Source organism: Falco cherrug, chromosome 4 (genome assembly GCF_023634085.1).
Source record: "Falco cherrug isolate bFalChe1 chromosome 4, bFalChe1.pri, whole genome shotgun sequence".
Taxonomy (NCBI): domain Eukaryota; kingdom Metazoa; phylum Chordata; class Aves; order Falconiformes; family Falconidae; genus Falco; species Falco cherrug.
Window position 1 is genome coordinate 95,545,762 of NC_073700.1, and position 19,838 is coordinate 95,565,599.

At 40.9% G+C, this 19,838-nt stretch overlaps 1 protein-coding gene across 3 annotated transcripts in view; it reads right to left on the reverse strand.

Annotated features, from left to right (window-relative positions):
• Positions 1–19,838, reverse strand: part of STAC (SH3 and cysteine rich domain) — a 74,807-nt gene that overhangs the window by 47,056 nt on the left and 7,913 nt on the right. For all 3 annotated transcript variants that reach the window (XM_005442451.3, XM_027810005.2, XM_027810006.2), the window contains exon 2: positions 2,743–3,019. In XM_005442451.3, the coding sequence (XP_005442508.2) occupies positions 2,743–3,019 (277 nt within the window). The remainder of the gene's footprint in view (positions 1–2,742; positions 3,020–19,838) is intronic.

Here is a 19,838-nt window from a genome sequence, read left to right on the forward strand (position 1 = left end):
TGAACCTGGAATCATTCTTGGTGGTAAAATTGAAACCATCTAAAGTCAAGCCGGGATTTTCCTGGACTCTTTCCCCCAGTCTTCAAAACACGTATCTGTCTTTGCCTTTATTCTCATCAATAAGGAATTTAAAGCCATAGACTTGTTACTTTCAAATGTCACTGCCAGTGAAAAATGCAAATAGAGAGCACGAATAGGCTCCATGTTGCAAGTGTAAATTCAGAGTCCCTGCACAGAAGTGACTTTTTTTAGTTTGCCTTTGGGAGCAAGCTTGACACGATTTCCTGAAAAGCTGCCTGTGTTGCTTCAACATCCCCATAACCAACAGTTGCACAACTTATATGGATTAATTGAGCTGCAAACAGTAACATCCAGATCTCCCACGCTGCTTAAACTACAATAGAGCAGAACCAAGCATGACTGTGGCGAGGATCAAAGAGGGAGGATTACAGGAATAGAGTAGATGTTTGTCTATGAAAATCAGGGCATCTAAGGCTCTGAGGCATTTATAAGGTAAAACTCTTAACATCTTTTCTGCCATACCTCCAAGCAAACATGAGCTGGAGGAGGTCAGAGCAATTCACCTGATTCAGCCTGCTGCCAAACAAAATAGGTTGTGTTAGCTTCTTCAGCATTTATGGAAGGCTTCTTGCTGTAACAAAGTGGCTAAGATACAGAACAGAAAGGGAAGCCTTCAGAGGGTAGAAAAGAAGAGAAAGTTCAGAAGGCAGGTGAGGTTAAAGGTGATGCTTTGAAGCTTATGAGCTATGTTTCAGGCATTTCCTATTCCAGGCTGGACACAGATTGCACAGTGAAGGAGAAGGGCATGGGTGTTCATGGAATGGAGTTACTCCCTGCAGAGTTTGCTGCCAGTAATAATCTGTCTTGAGCAAGTGTTTTGAAACAGTACTGCTGAGTCGTGCAGATTTGTGATACTAATCTCCATACAACTTCACAAGAAGCTGCCAGAAATGCGAAGGACTTATATTTGCTGTATATATTTGTGAAACTAAGCTTTGACAGAACATCCATCCACATTACAGGAGACAAGTTCTGGGCCTGCTTCCACACACAAAGTTACTTCAGCTAACCAACTTTCTTCCAGACTTCCTTTCAATCCCTGGACTACGATCTTCCCTGATACCGATGCCTTACTCCTTCCACCTTTGACTTGTTCTACCACTTAAAGTAGACGCCCCCCACCCGTCTTAAAAGACTGGTAAATAACACCAAAAATCTGGCATTAAAACTCCTCTGTTTCCCAGGATTCAGTAGAGCTGTGGTGCAGAAAGATTGAAATCAGGCCTCATGTTTAATTCTTCATTTTATAGAAACGAGATTATCTTGCATCAGATTTAATGTTCTGAAGACAGCTGTCTTTTCCAAAGAACGTGAGTTCCCCACACAAGTAGGGGACACTGAGCACCCTCATGTGGAAAAGGAGGTACCATCCTCTGAAAAAGGTTAGGCAATCCTACCAGCATCTTTCCTGAACTTACCATACTGTTATCTGAAAGGCTGTGACTTCCATGCCAAAGGACGTGAATTTCTTACAGTAAGCTAGACAAATCACAAACATTGGTTTGCACTCAAGAGAGCTGTGCTACTTCTACATGAAGCTAAATCAGAGTTTTACTCCTTGTCCTGCCTAAAAAATTGGCAACTGCGTCACTCACTCTCACACTGGTACACTACCTCTGGATTTACTCCTGATCTACTTGCTGGGACAATTACGTGATAAGTAGCAAGTCTTGTGCATAACACGCAAGCCACAATGATGTAAATTTCTAGGACCAGACTTCTGAGTAGCAACTCCTGCAGCTTCCCATGGCGGTGACCACCACCACTTCTTTCCTGACCTCTCCCTGCACAGCCTCACAGATAATCTGCAGCGTGAAGGCTGGCTTTTTAGGCATTCACACTGCACTGAAAATTACCTTACAAGCAGGGCTTAGTATGGAGCGGTCCTCTGCATGCTGAAGAGACTAATAAATTATTAGTGCTGTCCTCTATGTCTGTCAGTCAATCCCTGGCAGTAACTTACACGCCCATGGACAGTTTTAGAGAGAAGACATGGTGGTCTTTCACAGGTGTAAACTTTGCATGAGGTTTTTTGAGTAGCAGGGACCAGGTAGAAGAATCCCAAGAAAGTGTGCAGGGTGAATTCAGCTGTTACTTTTCCCACTGACCTGGTCTCCCCAAACTCATATCCTAGGTAGCCAACACACAAGTAGCTTGGAGCCTACCACCCAGAAAATGCTACTCCTTGCCCAGTTGTCGCTTTGGAGAGATGTGAGGCAGCTGGAGGAGGCAGGCATCACTGCCACGGAGAATGGGCACTGGAATACTGCAGGGGTGGGGGCAGGGGCAAGGAGCAAGAGAGTTACTGCTGTGGGAAAGAGTAAGGATAGCAGACACAAATTTGCAGGGTGGATTTCTGCTGCTTCTTATGTAACGTACAACAGAGCTCGTGCTTGGTGCGCAGTGTAACCTGAGCAAGAGAGACATTTGATGCTAGCTGAAACCCTCACCTGTGATTTGTGGTAACAGTTTGTGTCTACAAGGCAAGAGACCTGTCAACAAACATCGAGCTTATATTAGCCTGTAGCAGATGTGACATAAGGCCATATCCTTTCTGCATGAATATTCTCAAGTAGACATCTGGGCTCACCTGTTACGGAAAGGCCACCCTGCAAGTTCTAGCACAAACACTCACATAGATGTAAAAAAATAATATCTTACCAACAATCATGTGGTTGCAGACATCGCAGAAGGTGGGTTTTTTGAAGATATGCTCCTGGAAGATGTGAGCCTTGTTGTTTTCTGGCAGCTGCTGGGCTCTGGTGGGGGAGGACGCCTGGCTCTCTGAGCTGGGGAGCTGCCCGGTGCTCGTGCTCACCTCAGGCATCAAGTCTACTTGCAGTTTCACATCGCTATTAGTCCTCTGGAAGAAATTGTCTGCACTTTTACTCCGCAAGCTCTTGGTCTTGAAGGAGAGTGATCGTTTCAGTTTCTGCAGCTGCAACAAATAAGCCAGTTACAATTACTGCCTTTTCCTCTTCAACAGCAAGGCAAGGCTCCTGGTTTTGAGGTGGGCTGTTGGCAAGTGAACCTGGGAGCCACTGGCAGACCTTGGATGACAAAATTCACTTTAGAATGCAAGCAGCAATTTCAGAGCAAAGAAAACGCATCCCAATCAGAAAATAAAGTACTCTACATATGCTTTCTGATGGGCAATAAACTTGATAGCCCTAATGAATGCTTTTATTGTTTTTATCTTTCAGGTATGACAACAAAGATGTACTGCAGAGAGTTGTATGCATTGGAGAGTATATCCTTTGTATTCAAGCATGAGAGAACTTCAAGTGTTATTCATCTTCACATGGTCCTTAAGCAACCTGTAAAGCCATTTCAGGAGCAGCTGTTCAATGGCAGTACAAGATGAGTGAATTCAGTAAATGTATTTTATATACTTAAATTTTTTGAATTTGGCAGAAAAAGAAATCATATGTAGTTTTGACTGAGAAATTCTTGGTTTGTTTTATTTTTTTTTTTTAAAGTAAAGGAGGCTAAGGAGCAGTAACAGTATAATCAACTAGCCAATTGATAGGTAATGTATTAATACTAGTTAACACACATTCACATATATTCTTTTACATTGTATTGATTGTCAGACTATTAAGCGTCAGAATAAGGCATTATGAACTTCAATTTGTTAACTCAAACTCCTTACCTGTAAACTGTCTTGTACCTTACACAGCTCCTCTTACCCTCCCCGCCCCTCCCCCATCTAAGGCTAAGGAGGGCACTACCTGAGGCACAGAAACTATCGGGATGTCAGCTACAGAAACCTGCAGGTTTCTCAACTCCAATGGCCCACAGGCAGAGTCCAGGTAAAAGGAATGCCAGCTCTGCATCCACTTCATGTTTGCCATCTCTGAAGTGTAACACTACCATATCACCTTTCACTCTGTGTTATTCCAACCACTGTAAAATCATTTCAATCACTGCTGCAATTCCCTGGGCGAACATGATGTAACAACTGAAATTTTCCATGCCGCTCAGGCTGTCTGTGGTAACCAGCAGGAATGGTTTATATTAGAAACTGTTTATGTTAGAAGCAGTGATGATTGGGAATCATAATTCACACTAATATAAAGGGAAAGAGTTCACATGCTTTCCCAAAAAAGCATGGCACTGGTCTGTCACACTGACTTAGTGGCCTCAAAACGCTTGGTCTCCCTGGATTCTATTCCCGATCCATCTGTTTGCTTTATAATAATACAGCTGAAAGCATGCTGTCAGAGAGGAGCCTCAAGTCATCCTGGCTGGGGGGACACCTTTCTCCCACCTTCAGACACAAGCAGCTTTTTCTTGGGGAAGGAAGGCAATCCAGCTCTCCTCCTCACATTTCACAATAAACTCCCCAAGTCCAATAAAAAGGCAAAGAGCTGCCATTGCCTCTGGTTAACAGTGTTTGGGTTTGCTGAGTGGAATGAAAACTTCATTCTACTTCCTGAGCTGTTTCTCCACAGTGACTTTGGGAACAGGGAGGGATCTGAGCCAGGGGCCCATCCCACACAGCCCGCTCTCACCCACGGCTCTCTCTGGGTTCACAGGAGGAGCCCTGGATCCAAATGAAGCCAACACTCACCTGTTTGCAAGAAACTCCCGGTCCCTGGGGGGATGTGTAAATAAAAACAATTTAAGTCATTGAATGCCAGCTACCAGGCAAAGGCAGTTTCTGGTTTCTAAGTCTCTTTCAGCTGAAGTCTAAGTCATGAATTATCTGAGCCCAAAACCCCCTGTACAACTGCACCAGCAAAATGCGAAATATTCCTTCTCCTGCTTGGATGTTAAGTCACTGGCTCCTGAAACCACTGAGGTTACTCAGTACTGAGATTACTTCATCTCCCCAGTGACATCCAGGAACTCAGCAATAATTCACCCCTTTGCTCCTGAAATGTTTCTCACTGAAGTCAGACCTAATTAGTGTAGCAAAACACAGAGAATTACACCACCACAAGGTGACTGAAATGGCATTCGTTATTGATTTGCCATCCATTTCTACAGCACCGCAGGAAGTTAATTAAATTTCAAAATGCTGCTTCTGCCACAGAAAGACAACTAAGCTGTGCAATATAGTACTTGTTTTATCAGGAAACAACTGCTCTGCTAATATCCACAAAGTATGCAGTATATTTTAAGGAGCTCTGCATTTACTATCCTTATCCCCTTCTCCTGTGCAGTCATTTGCACAGGGGTACCTCCCCAGTCAAGGGATGTACCAGCAGCCTTTCCTCCTCCAGGCAGAAAAGTCAACTGTTTTTTCAGAGAAGGGTAGTCCAGGTAGTCCAGCCTACACATGCACAACCACACGGATACACAGATGAGCATGCAACCAAGCAAACTCTGTGCATCTCCAACCACCATGTTCAGAGCAGGACACACATTCAGGAATGAGTTGACCAAGTTACATTCACAGATTTGTCAGGCATCTCTGCATAAGCTAATAGTCCTCCCTGAGATTCCCTGAGAACTGTTCTGTGTTAATATTGTTAAATAGTTTCCAGACAAGGCGGGTGACGTAGTCATTACCCAAATGCAGATTTCACACTTATTTGCATTCAGGCTGAAGACACCTACATGTTCGGCTTGCGTTGCATACCTAAAATGCCCATGAAATTCTGCAGCTATTATATACAAAACAGGTTATATGTGTACAGAAGTGACTAAGCAAAAATGCAGAACATCAGCAATGTTTAGCATTTTGCACAGCTGATTGTACATTTTTGTCGGTACTGCTGAAAAGTACCTCTCAGATTAAAGTGTTTTACACCCACCTTGCATAAGTGAGAGTATGTAGGGCAATGGAAGATTGGCATCAGGTTTTTAAATATGATCCAGCTTTCCTTTTTCATAATAGGCCCACAAGAGAATGTGAAATACGGTACTGGTATGTGATTGTTTACTCAGGAAAAGTTGGCCCAAGCAAGGCAAGGGCAGCTTGTTGTACAGATAGTGTAAACTGTAAAACCATAAAAACTTAAGTGGTTATTATGCTGCAGCCAAGTGAGCACCACTTCCCTTAAATATCACCATCTCCTCATTTTGAAGTTTGCTATAGCCTAACCCTGTTTGTTTATAGGAGAATTTCAAATGTAATTAAATACAGGCATGTGATAGATGCTTGATTTCGATCTGTCCCAAACATTTAATGCACCTGTGATGCCACCAGCTCCTAATAGCTGCTATAGCATTCATCTGAGACAGAAACCTTCTCTTTCAACAGAGACAAAAGTATCTAAATTTTATTATTTATAATTTCTTTCTGCAGAGTGAATGAGTTCAAAGTTAAATCTTAGGAAGAAACACCACCAAACTTTGCAAAACCTGTGATTAGGGTTGTTCCATACTCAGTACTTCAACTTTTCAGTGAAAAAATCATGTATTTGAATTGAAAAAAAACACTAAACCAAGCACAAAAAGGCTTTAAGAATCATATTTGAGATGAATCTCCTAAGCCTTTCACATTTTCTCTTGTGTAAGGAAAGCTACAAATTAGCTTTCATTTCAATAAAAATAAAATCCCACAAGCACAAGTTTTTCTAGACTCGTGATCATCACAAGCCTAGAAGCATTAGGAGCATCACAAGACTTCACAACATTGACACTTCAGAAACATCAATCCTTGATATCAAAAGTTTGTCTCTAGTTAAAAGCATTTTATCAGTCACATAGATTCTCAGTGACTGCACATACTAACCCCACGGGCAAGGTAGAGATAAATGCATTAGCTCAACCTTGGAGCTTGACTAATCTGTTTTTCTTCCCAGCATCTTCCAGCACAATCTCCATCTTCCTCTGAGGTACTGAATGTTCAAGCTTCAATGGATCAGGAAACTCTGAGGAACCACAGCTTATCAGCATCTCCTCTCTTCCTAATTCCCATATACTACAACTCTTCAGCTGCTATAACCAGAAAACAGGAGAGCAGAAGGACAGTTATTAAAATTCATTCCTTGTGTTAACCAGGTGCCACTGCTTGTGATGCAGATGGGAATTGCACCTGTCCTCACTAAGACTTTATTTGGCTTGTGTTGGAAGCACACAACTCTCCTACAATTTTGGTTTAAGAGCTTGCCATGGAAGTTAGGAAGATATCGGTGATCTGAGCTGTTTTACAATCCCTAGCTTTTGCAATTACAAAAGGTAATTGTCCACCCTGCAGAGTAATTTATTCAGGCTCCTAACTGCTCCCTGATATCCAGAAACTCTTCTTCCCTTGCCTCTACAGCTTGTCTACATTAGCAGCCAGCATGGCTCAGCAGGAGCGGATCTAGAGAATGAAACTGGGGCTGTTGAGGACGCAGCATACACACCATACGCACTTCAGGGCACAGAGTACTCCGAGTCAGCCCAGACCATCAGTCCTGGTGTACGTTAAGTGCACACCTGGAGCACAAGCAAACCCTCAAGTGATGCAGCCTGTTCTCTATGCACCACAACAAGGACCAAAGTGGCGTGAATAGCAACAACTGGGAGGTTTTCTTTGAAACCACTCCCAAATCAAACTGAAATGCTGAGATAAGTGTCCCCTATGTCACTGTCATTTCTCTAGCACTTCTTCATCACACCTTCTCAACATTCAAAGCTCAGGGAAAGTCTCACTTCCCCCACATCTGACACACAAACGCTTCATTCCCCTTTCTGAAGCTCCGTCCTTAGTCATCTCAGAGTGAATGGTGGCTACAAGGAGGACAAACTGCATAGCATAGCGTATCAGTTTGCTTGGGCCATCAGCTTTGGCATTCAGAGTAACCCTTATGGGGTCTGCCCACATCAGCTTATTTCCTGATATACTTGGTCTGGTTCCCTTCTCAGCCACTGCTAACCATCCTTGCCAGCACCAGAGGCTCTGTGGAGCGTGGGGCTGACAGGGACATTATTTTTATATGTTTCCACACTTAACTCTCTTGCAGGAGAAATGGACAGACAAACCAGGCTTATCAACTATACTTTACTGACAGGGCATATAACCAGACACTCATTTTCAGACATCAGCTGTCTGCTGTATTGCTACTGTGCCAGCAATAAAAAAAAGATTTTGCTTGCTCTTCCCTATCCCTTTCTTTACACTAGTGTTAACAATATCATTAGATGGATTACAAGTAATACAGGGTATTAACAGAGCTGGGATGAGCCATCAAGCCAGTTTGATTCCTACAATTCTTATAAAATGTAGCTATTTTTGTTTAGCTATGCAGACTAAAAATGCTCTGTCAGCAGATTGCAGTCTGCTGTGAGATAAACATCCACCTTCTGTAAGGATCCTTTTCTTCTTCCTTTCAACTTCTTAGAGCAAGTTTCCAAATTATTTGACTCTCACGTTGTTATAAAAGAAAGACTTAAACACATAGGGTCCAGATGATGTGTAGATTCACTGGAGACCATGTCAGGTATGCGGGATATTAGCAAAAGGGACTCAGACCAAAAGCCTTTCAAATAAAAAAAGAACAAAAGTCTTGATGAATGGCATCTATTCTACTGAGTACAGCCCATTTTCTGGGTCAGGGAACATTCAATTCGTATTAGTAACCCTCAGAACATACTTCAGATGTTAACTAGATTTGTCAAAGGACTGGATGTTACCAGGGTACAAGCTGGCCTGCTGGCATTGCTGGGCTTCAGCTAGCTGTGCTGCTTGGGGGTGAACAAGGAACCAGCTCAAAAGTACTTACTTTTTGTAAGCAGAAAGCTCATAATTTTCTTCTTGAAACTGAGGCATACAAAAGTAAATTATTTTTGAGCACAGGCAAAGGGATTTTTTTTTTTCTGGATTTGATTTGAAAATGCACTGCCGTGGCATTTTAATGAGCAAAAATGAGATTATGACATGCCCAAAGCCAGTATGCAATTTCATGAATAATATGTGTGTTTGCCTGCTGATGAGAGCAGTACCATGTCTTATAGCATTAACAAGATAAAAGGATATGTCAGCCACTTAAGGGGTTGGTATTGTTTATTGGCAAAGCATCCGTGATAAAATTTGTGAGCAAAGCTTATTCTTTTTCTACCACCTTCTTTCTAAATAATAAATAGTACAAATACTCTACTAGTACAAATTGAATTAGCAAAACTGACTTCAATTGTAGCTGATTTATACGGTCTGCGAATCTGGCCCTATCATGTATTTGTGTTTGCCCTAGCCAGCTTTCTTGGAAGCTGTACCCTTTTAATCCACTACAGACAAAAGGGGAGTGTTCCTTATTGGAGAATCTGCTACATATTATATTTGTGTATTTTCCCAAACAGATTGCATAGCTGGCATTAGAACAAATATGTTTGTTATTGTTGTAAAAAACCAAATAAATCAAACTGTTTAAATATTGTATTGGACTAGTCAAAGAGGAGACATCTTCCATAATAACTAACAATAACATTGGTAGTGATTTATTGGGTACCTCCAACTAGTCTGGTTGGCTCTTGCTGCTCTGATCATTATCCTCAGAGTCTCCTCCCTGCCCTATACTGCTTCTTAAGCCCACTCATTGATCCCCAAGCCTACTTGGATATAAATATTTTCAGGCAGGGCTCTTTCTGTGATTTGCTTTCACACACAGAGTCCTAACCATGAAATGTTCTGATTGGCGTGCCAGAGCACAACAGCAAAATTCCCTGAAAGAGCCTCAGGGTTTGAAAGCACGAAATCTGATGCGATGCTCAGTTGTCACTGCTCCCACAAATGTTGTTATGAATCACACGTTCTCAGCCCTCTCCTGATGTACTACATCCTTGGCAGCTGTCCGTTTGCATCTCTAATCGGCAGACCTCTAAATTATCAAGAGATACAGCCTGCACGTGTAGCCAAACAGTGTGTTTGCTTAGCAGACCTGTTAATTCTGTACGACACTCTCTCTGCTTTGGTTTAAAAAAGTTTGTTGCATCTAGTTTTGGGTATGCCTTCTTTCAATATTGCAAGGAACCAGGATTAGCAAATACACGAGACAAATGTGGAATAAAGTGCTGAAAGTTTTAAGGCCTGAAAACATATAAAAGTCTCCCTTGTGCTCCAGATTCCTTTATATATTTTAAAAATTCAGCATAAGGTGTGACAGGGCAAAGTAATGCACTCCAGGGAATGACAGATTTGAGAAAACCCGAACAATTCATTAACTATACAACTGCCATCAAATTTCAGGGAAATCCTTTTATGTCTCCATTATGTTCAAAACTGTCTACTTAGTATTAAGGCATAAAAAGAGTAAATTCTGCGCTAGACATTCTGCAATTGTGACTTACCCTGAGCTCGTACTATCTTCCCTGCCAAATATATTTTCTTATTAACTTCAAAAAAACCCCACAGTCATTTAAACGGTTTAAAACAGCTTGTAAAAAGGAGGAAACATGTAAAATAAATATGGTAATACTTGTATGCATGTCAACTTAAGACAATTTTAAGGCTTTTTTATCAAAGCAAGTAAAATCCCCCCCCCCTCCCAACACATTTAGACAAAACTCTCAAATTTTATATCTAACAGCATTTTTGTGTTTTTGAACAGCCCTGTTTTGGTGTATTCCTCCTTTTTAATCAAGTTATATTAAAAAGAGTAATCTAGAAAGAAAAGAATGCATATTACATTTCTCTTTCTAAGAGAAATGTAGTGTCTGTTCTAAGTAGTGTCTGTTAGCATTTCTTCTAAATTCCTGATGGGTTTGATTCAAGTTTTGTTTGGGGGAAATGATTGCCATATTACTTAACCATGCTTTGTGTTCAGCCTGCTTCTAGGAGAGAGGAAGAACAGTGAACCTTTCTCAAATTTGCAGCATTTCAAGCTAACAACTCACAATACCTTTCAGAGAATCTTTACTGTAGCTTTCAGAAGTTTATCATCCAATTCATGAAAACCAGTTTAACAGTCCCAAAGTAAGCTCTGCTGGGTTCATTGTGTTGAGCTCAATGATTGTCAATTCTTCCTTCTTTGTGAACATGTGCGTAAATCAAAACACGTTACAAATCCAGATATGCAACCTTCAGCCACAACCAAAGCCTGTTGCCTGTTTTATATCGGGGTTGGAAAATGTTTTGTCCCTTTGATCTCCTCTCCTACCTTGCCTAGCAAAAGAAGAGCAGCTCCTCTTAGGGGTAGAAAGAAAGAGTGCAGATCCTGTATTTATATCCAAGATTATATTCTCCCTGCTACTCAATACCTGTTCCAACTTGGGTGGCAGGAGATCTTTTATAATTCAGGTTATGAAAGCCGGCTGGTGGAATAACCAGCTGCAGACCTCTGTGTGGCTCCTGCCTCTCTCTCATGGTCTGGCAATTGAATCGTCTCCACTCTTTCTGCCTGAAACCAACAGGAAAGCTTACAAAGAAAGCAAGAGATGGTTAGGAATAGCCCTTCCATTATTTTTTTTTTTAACCCCCCTGTACTTTCCGTTTCAAGACGGATATGTGTTTACTACATCGTGTTCTGTACTTTAGGTTTCATGTCAGGCATCTGGTTGCTAAACAGCCAGTCATCTCCATGCTTTGTCCCCATTAGGATGAGGCCTCTTGACATGGAAGGAATTTGGACTGTTATCTCTGCAGTCCCTTCTGGGAATCCTGCATTTTGCTGCCCTGTTTGGATATCTCTTTTCCGTTTTAGCTTCTTAATCGAACAGTGGTTTCCCTTCGGCAACTCCTGATTTTGTCATTTACTAATCTTTGCTGTGGTGGGGGTGGCACAATGAAATTTGGAGATTAAAAGGCTGGATTTCAGAGTAATGTAAACCCAGGCAGCCATGCGGAGGTGAAAGAAGCTACACTGGTATCTACCTGCTGAGAGCTTTCATTAACAATAATAATAACAGGGCCTGAGTTTTGCTTCTTTACCTTCTCATGAATAATCTGCAGTGAATGTGACTGCGAATGTAAGATTAACCGCCCTTGATTGTACCTCTTGTCTGCCCATCTATGAAGCATGCATCGTTATTTTCCACTATTGACCTTGTGAAAAATTAAAGCTTAATGTGATCCCTATGGACTTTCTAAAAAAACAAGTGTTCTGCTGAAAAGTGTTGGTGTACCTATAGCAATATTTTCCACTAATTTATGTTACCCATGTTTTCCTTTTTTTTTTTTTTTTTTTTTTTTTAACCAGAGCCGGTTTATAATACTTTAAATGGTAGTATGCCTCTTGCAGCGAATATGGAAATACATCTGGCAGGGAGGCTGTTACTAACTGAGGGCAAATTAACATCAGCACCAGATCCCACATACTGTATAATCTCATTTGTACCATCTTAAAACAAAAAGGAAGACTGAGATCTACTGGGAGTTATTATAGTTAATATTCTGTCAGTGTTTCCACTCCTACTTCTGGGGTTCCAAACTTACAGTTAAAATTGCTTTGCAATGAAAACATGTAAGTGCTTAGCTCTACAACAAAGTTATTGTAACTGGGCCAGATCATAAGGTCTTTGCTTACTGCTAACTCCTGCTGATTTCAGTGAGCGTGTTTCCCGAGTAAAGGCTTGGGGGCTTGGCTAGGTTGTTGTGTACTTTGTTTTGAAAAGTTTTTTTTTTTTTTTACTGTTTTACACTATGCATTAAAAACAAAGGCTTTCTGCATGCAGCGTGAAAAAAACACCTGGCCACGTTTTGCATCCTGTCATTTAGCTGATGTTATTTAACCCTTCTCAATTCCCTCTATTTTAAATCATCTCTGTCGATTTCTGCTCCTCCACAACCAAATACAGATCGATCCAGGGGGACATTTCGGCTGCTTGCTTCTTTTGTCTTTCCCAGACACCTGCTTCAAATTCATGCTTTGTGTGAATTAATTCTGCCCAAACTTCCCACTTAGCCATTGTGCTCTAACTCTGAGAACTCATTTTTCCATCAAAGAAATAACCAGAAACACAGTGCTGGAATTTGGCTGCTCTATGGCCTATTGGCTCAAATAAAGCCCCCAAACACAGATACTATGGCTTATTTGATCCCACAGGTTTCTGCACTCCCTTCTTTGCTGCCTGTTCACAAGCACAGATTCAGATCCAAATATTACAGCTTGCTTCCATCTTTCCATTTCAAACCCTTCTCAGTGGGAGACGGTGTAGGAACTTGCGCCTTACAGAATATTAGCAGTGTTTGTTTGTTCACTTCCAAGTTTTCTTGTTCATGCTTCCCTTCCTCTTCTTGTGCATATTTTTGCAATTTGGTAGCAATTTGCTGCCCTCTACCTTCTTTTTACCCCTCCCTAAGACTGACACTGTCCCATCCTGTGAAGGCTGCCTCTTGCCAGCCACCCTGGAGGCCGGGGCGAGCAGCCACCCTGGCACTGCCTGCTCTGACACCGCAAATCCAACAGGACCCACATGGTTCTGGTGCAGAGCCTTATTGCTGCCCTAGTACCACTCGGGTCTGAAGCCCTGCGTCTGGGGAAAAGCTGACAGTACAGGCTGAGCAAAGCTGGTTAATTCCTCTGGGCTTCATCTGGGTACCCACCAAGTTTCCTTCATCTCCTATTTCCAGTTCTAGTCTTACAGCAGCTACCAGATGCATAACAAATGCTGTGTCAATCAAAATTTTTTTCATACCTCGATAACATCTTCCTTGTTATTTGTTCTGCATCCAGTTATCTTACTGTCCACCACAGCACAGACCTGTTTATTTCCAGATCCAGTCCAGATCTGGCACATTTTTCATTAAAGCTCTTCTCAAAGTGCGACTTACGGCATGCGTTTATCCCTTTCAACACTTATACTGTAGTCGTTTTCTAATTTTGAAAATGTACTTCCAAAACATTTTGGGAAAAATTATGCCTGTAGTCCCAGCTCCCAAGAAACCTGTTACTAGTACAGAAAGTTTCCATCTCAGTCTGTCTTTTGTCTTCTTGTTATTATGAGTTTGTCCTGCCCAGAAAAAACTGCATTCGGCGTCCTACATACAGAATAGGCCATCTCTCCGTGTGAAGAATCTGTTGAACTTTACAACAATATTGCCACATATATGACATAGAGTTACTTGGCACTTTATGGAGATGTTTGAAGGCCTAAACACTGCTTCAAAAAGTTGACAATGTAAATACATATATTTAGAGGTGTTAACTGGCAAGAGTTGTTATGTATGATATTTATCATACATCTTTGACTCCTTTTCCCTCAGGCTAATCCATTTATTTCATATTTTTTCCTAAATCTCCAAGCTGCAGAAAGTCTTCAGCCAGCTATTGTTTCAAGATCAGCCCCACAAAACAAAAACATTTTATTTTTATCCTCACCAGCTGTGAAAATTTCCCCCTCAAATTACCTCTATCAAAGTTTCAAGATTAAATGACTGCCTGAACTGCAAGAATGTGTTTTTATACTGAGATAGCTGGCTTCATGTAAAAAGATAGTTACATACAGAATATGATGAACAGAAAGGTAGAGAATTTAAGACTATAACTTCCTGAATAACTACAATTTTTGTTCTGAATGTTAAAAGAAGGGGGTTTTTAAGTCTCTCAGCATCCTCTGAATTGTTGCTAATGACAGCCTGCACACAAACAACTAATAAAAAACCAAACACCACCAAAAGCCCACACCAAAAAGCTTTCAACACTGTCATGAGGTTGTGCTCACCCAATAAATTAAGCGTATCCAAATTTCATCTTTTTGGTGCTGAGAGAAAAAATGAGCTGTTGGTCTTGATGTAACATACCAACAGATTTAATAGGAATTATTTATTTGGTAGGAAAGTGAGGGATCTTGAACCAGAAAAACTGTAAAGCCTTGTCTGAAAAAAATAGTATCAGTGAATTCAACCGGAAGAGCACATTGCATGGGGCTGCATGAGGGATGCAGGCAGGCAGGAGGGCAGGGAATAGAAGGAAGGGGAAAGGAAAGTCAAGTTAAGGCAGAGAGAGTTTTAAAGGACACGAATCTTGTATAAGAGAAGGAATTTACATGAAGTGCCTCACTTTGTCTAGTCTAGTCTACTGTCAGGGCAGGTACAACTCTTGGTATCAGCAGAGCAGCACTGACTTGTAAGGAGCGTGACATATTACAGCAGAAATCAGAGCTACCGGCCACTGCTGAACTGAAGAGCAAGCGCAGTGCTAACCTTGGAGATTTATATCAGTTTTCTCCTGTCTGTTGGGTGTGTTTGTTTTTTGTTGTTGGTTTGGCTTGGTTTTTGGTTGGGGGTTTTTTTTGGTTTTTTTTTTGTTGTTGTTGTTGTTTTTTTTTTATATGCAGTAGTGGCCATGAGTATGACTGTACTGGAGGGATGATAATTCATGGAAAGGAGATTTATTTTTTTTCTGGAATTCAGCTGCTGGTAGTAAAGACCAGATGACATTACCTCTATTGCTACTCCAGGAATATTGTATTTATTGCAGCATGTTCCCTACAGTGCCAGAAAAAATAGGTTAGCTTTCTCATCTTCTTTAAAAAAGGCCTGGGTTTTTCTGACCAGACTGAGTGGCTGCTTCTTATGGCCAGCACCTAGTTGCAGCTGAGCTCTCTTTAGAGGCAGATCACGCTGTTAAAATTTTTGTTTGAAGGCCTGGCTGTCATTTTTTGAACCTTTGTGAAACGCTTTTAATTTATCTGCATCATAGCAGGATTCAAGTAGGTCTGTCACAGCTGTTAGCATTCATTTTAGCTTTAATAATCTTTAAGGAATCATTTGTCCAGAGCATTTCTCTTTGGTATCAGGCAGGAAGTGCTATAATGGCCAGTGGTGCCGAAGCACAGGATCACAGCCCAGGGAAGGAGGGATCACAGCCCAGGGAAGGAGCAGGAGCTCAGAAGCCCTCCACTGGCAGAGCAGTTGAATAGGGGTCTCCTGGGTTGCATTGCTCTTCAACTACTTACCCAGAAAGGAGACTAAAAAGATGGGAGAGACTAAGGAGAGGCCTTAATTCCCTCTGCATTAGGTGTGTTTTCTACTACCTCATTGCCTACGTTTTAAATTTACGTATAGTTTCCTGCATATACATATAAAGAAAACATGAGGTTACATCAAGAGATAAATAGGCACCCACACTCAAGGAACAGACCACGTAATACTAGACAACATATGGAAACTAAAACACAACTTATGGCATTTCTTTGTGAATAAAGTCAGCACAGCTTCGTATAGGTGAAGGGAAAAGTGCAAACTGTAGGGTTCGCTTTTTTCCAAATGTACTTATGGCATGAGCACCAGCATCCACACAGTGTTTATATAAGGCCTCTCTCCCTAACAGGAAAACCACCATCCATTTTCTTAACAGGAATCTTGGCTAAGCTTGGAAACCTGAAAGTTTTTTCCTGTAAAGACAGACCTTGCACTGGCTCACTGTATCAGAACCTGGTCCTGGATTAAAACATTTGAGTGAATAGGAACAGAAAGAAAAGAAAGAGAGAAACATTGAAAGGCAGAGAGTGAGCAGATGAGCTAGCAAAAAAAGTTAATTGTTTGCCTGGATCTTTAGCAGCCAGGAGAATGAAGTCCATTTGTCATTACAACTAACTACAGGAGATAGATCTAACAGCTGTAAACCTGCCAAATGCTGTGTGCCCATACTTCATGAAACTGGTACATGATTCATCTCGTGGCTACAATCTAATAGCAGCACTTCACATTTTGCAGCCTGGATAGGCTCACATTTTTCTCAATTTTTGTCATAGGTGCATAACTTTCCATTATAGGGCTGGCTGGAAAACAGCAGTTCCACTTAGCAAAAATGTTCAAAGTTTGAATGATTTTGTTCCACGTTGACATAAAAAAACAAATGCAGCCTTTCAAAATGCCTTTGAGAGTGCTGTGGGCAGGAGAGGGGAGAAGTCAGACAGACCAACCCAACCAGGGGAACAGATGAGCTGCCAGCTTTTGTAGGCAAGGTTCAAGACCTTGCTCCGACAGATTCACAGTGGGGTTTACCCTACCAAAATTCAAGGTTTTAACTTTGCTGTAGCTATCTACTACGGCCACTGGGAAAAGATTTCCCCTCAGAGAGCCTAATCTAGAACACATAAGGCAGGCTTTCCTCTAAATCACCTTTCATAAAACAATTTCAGTCAGCGTTCCTTTTATAACACAGGGAGACTGAACTACTAAGTTAACTGCCAAAAGTCGGTCTCTAATTACAGGTGGGGCTGTACAATCTAACCTAGGATGCATTTTTCTCCTCTTTTAAATAGAAATTTCACCTGCAAAGAGAGAAAGCTTCCTGGCAAAAGTTTGTACAATCAAGAGAACTGAACATTTCCTCACAGCCAGATGTTTTGACATTTAAAAATGAAAAAAAAATAGCAAAAAAAAAAGCACTCTGCAAACATACATTTCACTGCAATGTTCTTTACCAGAAATGTCTGGCAATTCCTCACAAGTCACCTTATGTTTATTTGTTTAATTCCTTAATTAGATAATTTGAATTAAAAAAGGATGTGTGAACATAAGTGAGAAATAAGCTATGCACACTTATAAATAAGTACACTAAAAGGTATAACAGAAATTGTATATGCTGGATCCTTAAGCTGATTGATACTCATTGATAACCTCACAGTGGCTGCCTTTAAAAAATGCATATGGACCTGAATATCTCAACAACTGGATCCTCAGTTTAACTGCACAAAGTCAGTGGCACTCTACCAAGTTTGCCATGTTGAATTTTGCCTAGTATATTTTGTTTACTTGCGAGGACAGAGATACCCAGTTCAAGATAATTTCTTTCTGTGTAGACACAAAGGCAGGTGAGACTGAATCAAGGTTTTTAGCCTCTCAGTTCAATCCCAAGACATTTTGGATTTTAGAATTGCTACCACAGCATTTAAACCGGCAGGGAGAATGTTGGCAAATCAATAATGAAGAGTACGCATATACATGTGATGTTTGAGGAGGTGTATCATGCTAGAAATCTGACTCTTGGCCAACAAAAGCTAATGCCTCCCTTCAGTACGCAAGAACAATTTTTGTAAAAAGCAAATGAAGTTAAATATTGAGGTGATGGAGCTGTAAGTCTGTCTCTAAGATCATATTCAACGGTATTTTCTATAACAAACTGTCAAGTTGACTTGGCTTTCTCACCTGAGCTGTGCCTCTGTAGTGTACATTTCTTTGTCTTACTCTAATGAATAAACTGAGATAAAAAAATTCTAAATGCTGATTTTAATAGCTTTGTGAATACTATTTTATAGCATTTTACTCCTTTCTGAATTAAACCTATTCATTAGTTACTATAGGTTAGCCACACTTCGCTTTTCTATTCAGAACACTAGACTGCTAAAATTATCTTTATTAATGAAGCAGTGCATGTGTGGCATTTTAATAAAGCTTTTAAATGGCACTCAGAAATGGAACACATTATGTCTACAGGAAAGGAAACCATTCAAGTTGTCACTGTTACTCACCTAAAGGACTCTGTCTTCAATTCCATATTGAACGTGCAGCCTCCTGTGGCTGGGAAACACTTCTGTCACAATTATTCATTCTATGATTCCATGGTATTTTTAAGTCCCACCACTGCAGCCCCTATCCTGTATCACGTCCATTTGACAGTGCTAAACAAACTACTCTCATCAGTTAAAAGCAGGTCAGCTAAGAAATGCTGACTTGTCAATGGGAAATCTTCTATGAGTGTCTAGCATGTTTATACAAGACTACAGATATGAGACTCATTTTTTAAAATAAGATATGCAAGCCATTTGTCGTATTTAACTGCTGGTGTCAAAGACACAAGAAGTCTGTTTTTTAGACATCTACTGTAAATATATTTTACAGTGTTCCCGAGTTGAATTCCCTGACAACGTGCATATATTATATCTGTTGGTCTAACGAATCAAGGGATTTTCCTCAAGCAGAGGCATATATCAAAAGGAAAAGAAGGTCAAGTTATTTCCATCATTCACACATACATTTCTCATTTTCACAGCTGTCCCTCTTTGCTATGATGAACATGCAAAGTTTGCTTATGCTTCAGCTAGAATATACATTCACTTGCCTGGAAAAGGCAGTGCTCATTTAATATTAAATGACCATTTGCCAGTGCAGCTGGAAGTTGTGTGGGACTGAACACTGCCAAGAATCTTCAACTCCTGCTCATATCTGAAAGATTAGTCCTCTGCTTGACAAACAAATGTATCAAATATGAAATCTTCTACCTACCAAGACTATACAGCAATGGCTCAGGCAGCCAGTAGGAGAAATGCTTGTCATACAAGGAATTACAGTTTTCTATCAGGTGATTATGATTTAATTCCATTTAAATTAAATAAAGTGTAAGGGAAAAAATAACCTCTCAGTGATGTTTTGGATTGCAAGAGGAAAGTCTTTGATGTGCTATGTTCCCTTGAAAAAATTCCAAGCCTTCAGCACTCTCGTCTCCCTAGTGAAATATTTGAGACCACATCACACTTTGGAGTGTGACACAGAAGGACCCAAGCTAAGTGCCTGTCTGAAGGTCTCAGGAGTGGTCTGGAAAGCAGCACAGCTGGGTGAGCAGGTCACTGCATCTGCTAACAAATGCTGGCTCTCAGCAGGTACTGAGTGCTGATGAACCCAGATGACCATAGGTTGTTGAAGAACCTTGGCCTTTGCTAGCCTTCAGGTATCAGGTTAGAGATGTGCTTCATTGATAAACACAACCATCAGAAACTTGGATGTGCTTGGATGTGTAAAAGGCATAGAATTTATTCAAAGCAAATCTTTTAATACTAGCTGGAATATGAAATGAAAAAAAATAATGATTCTGTGAACGTGTGCTCCTGACAAACTGCATGAAAATAGTTACCTCAGAAAGGAAGTCTGGAATAAACAGAGCCCACGAAGAATGGTGGGGAGGGGAACAAGAGAAAGAGAAGGGGGGAAAAAAACCCCTGGT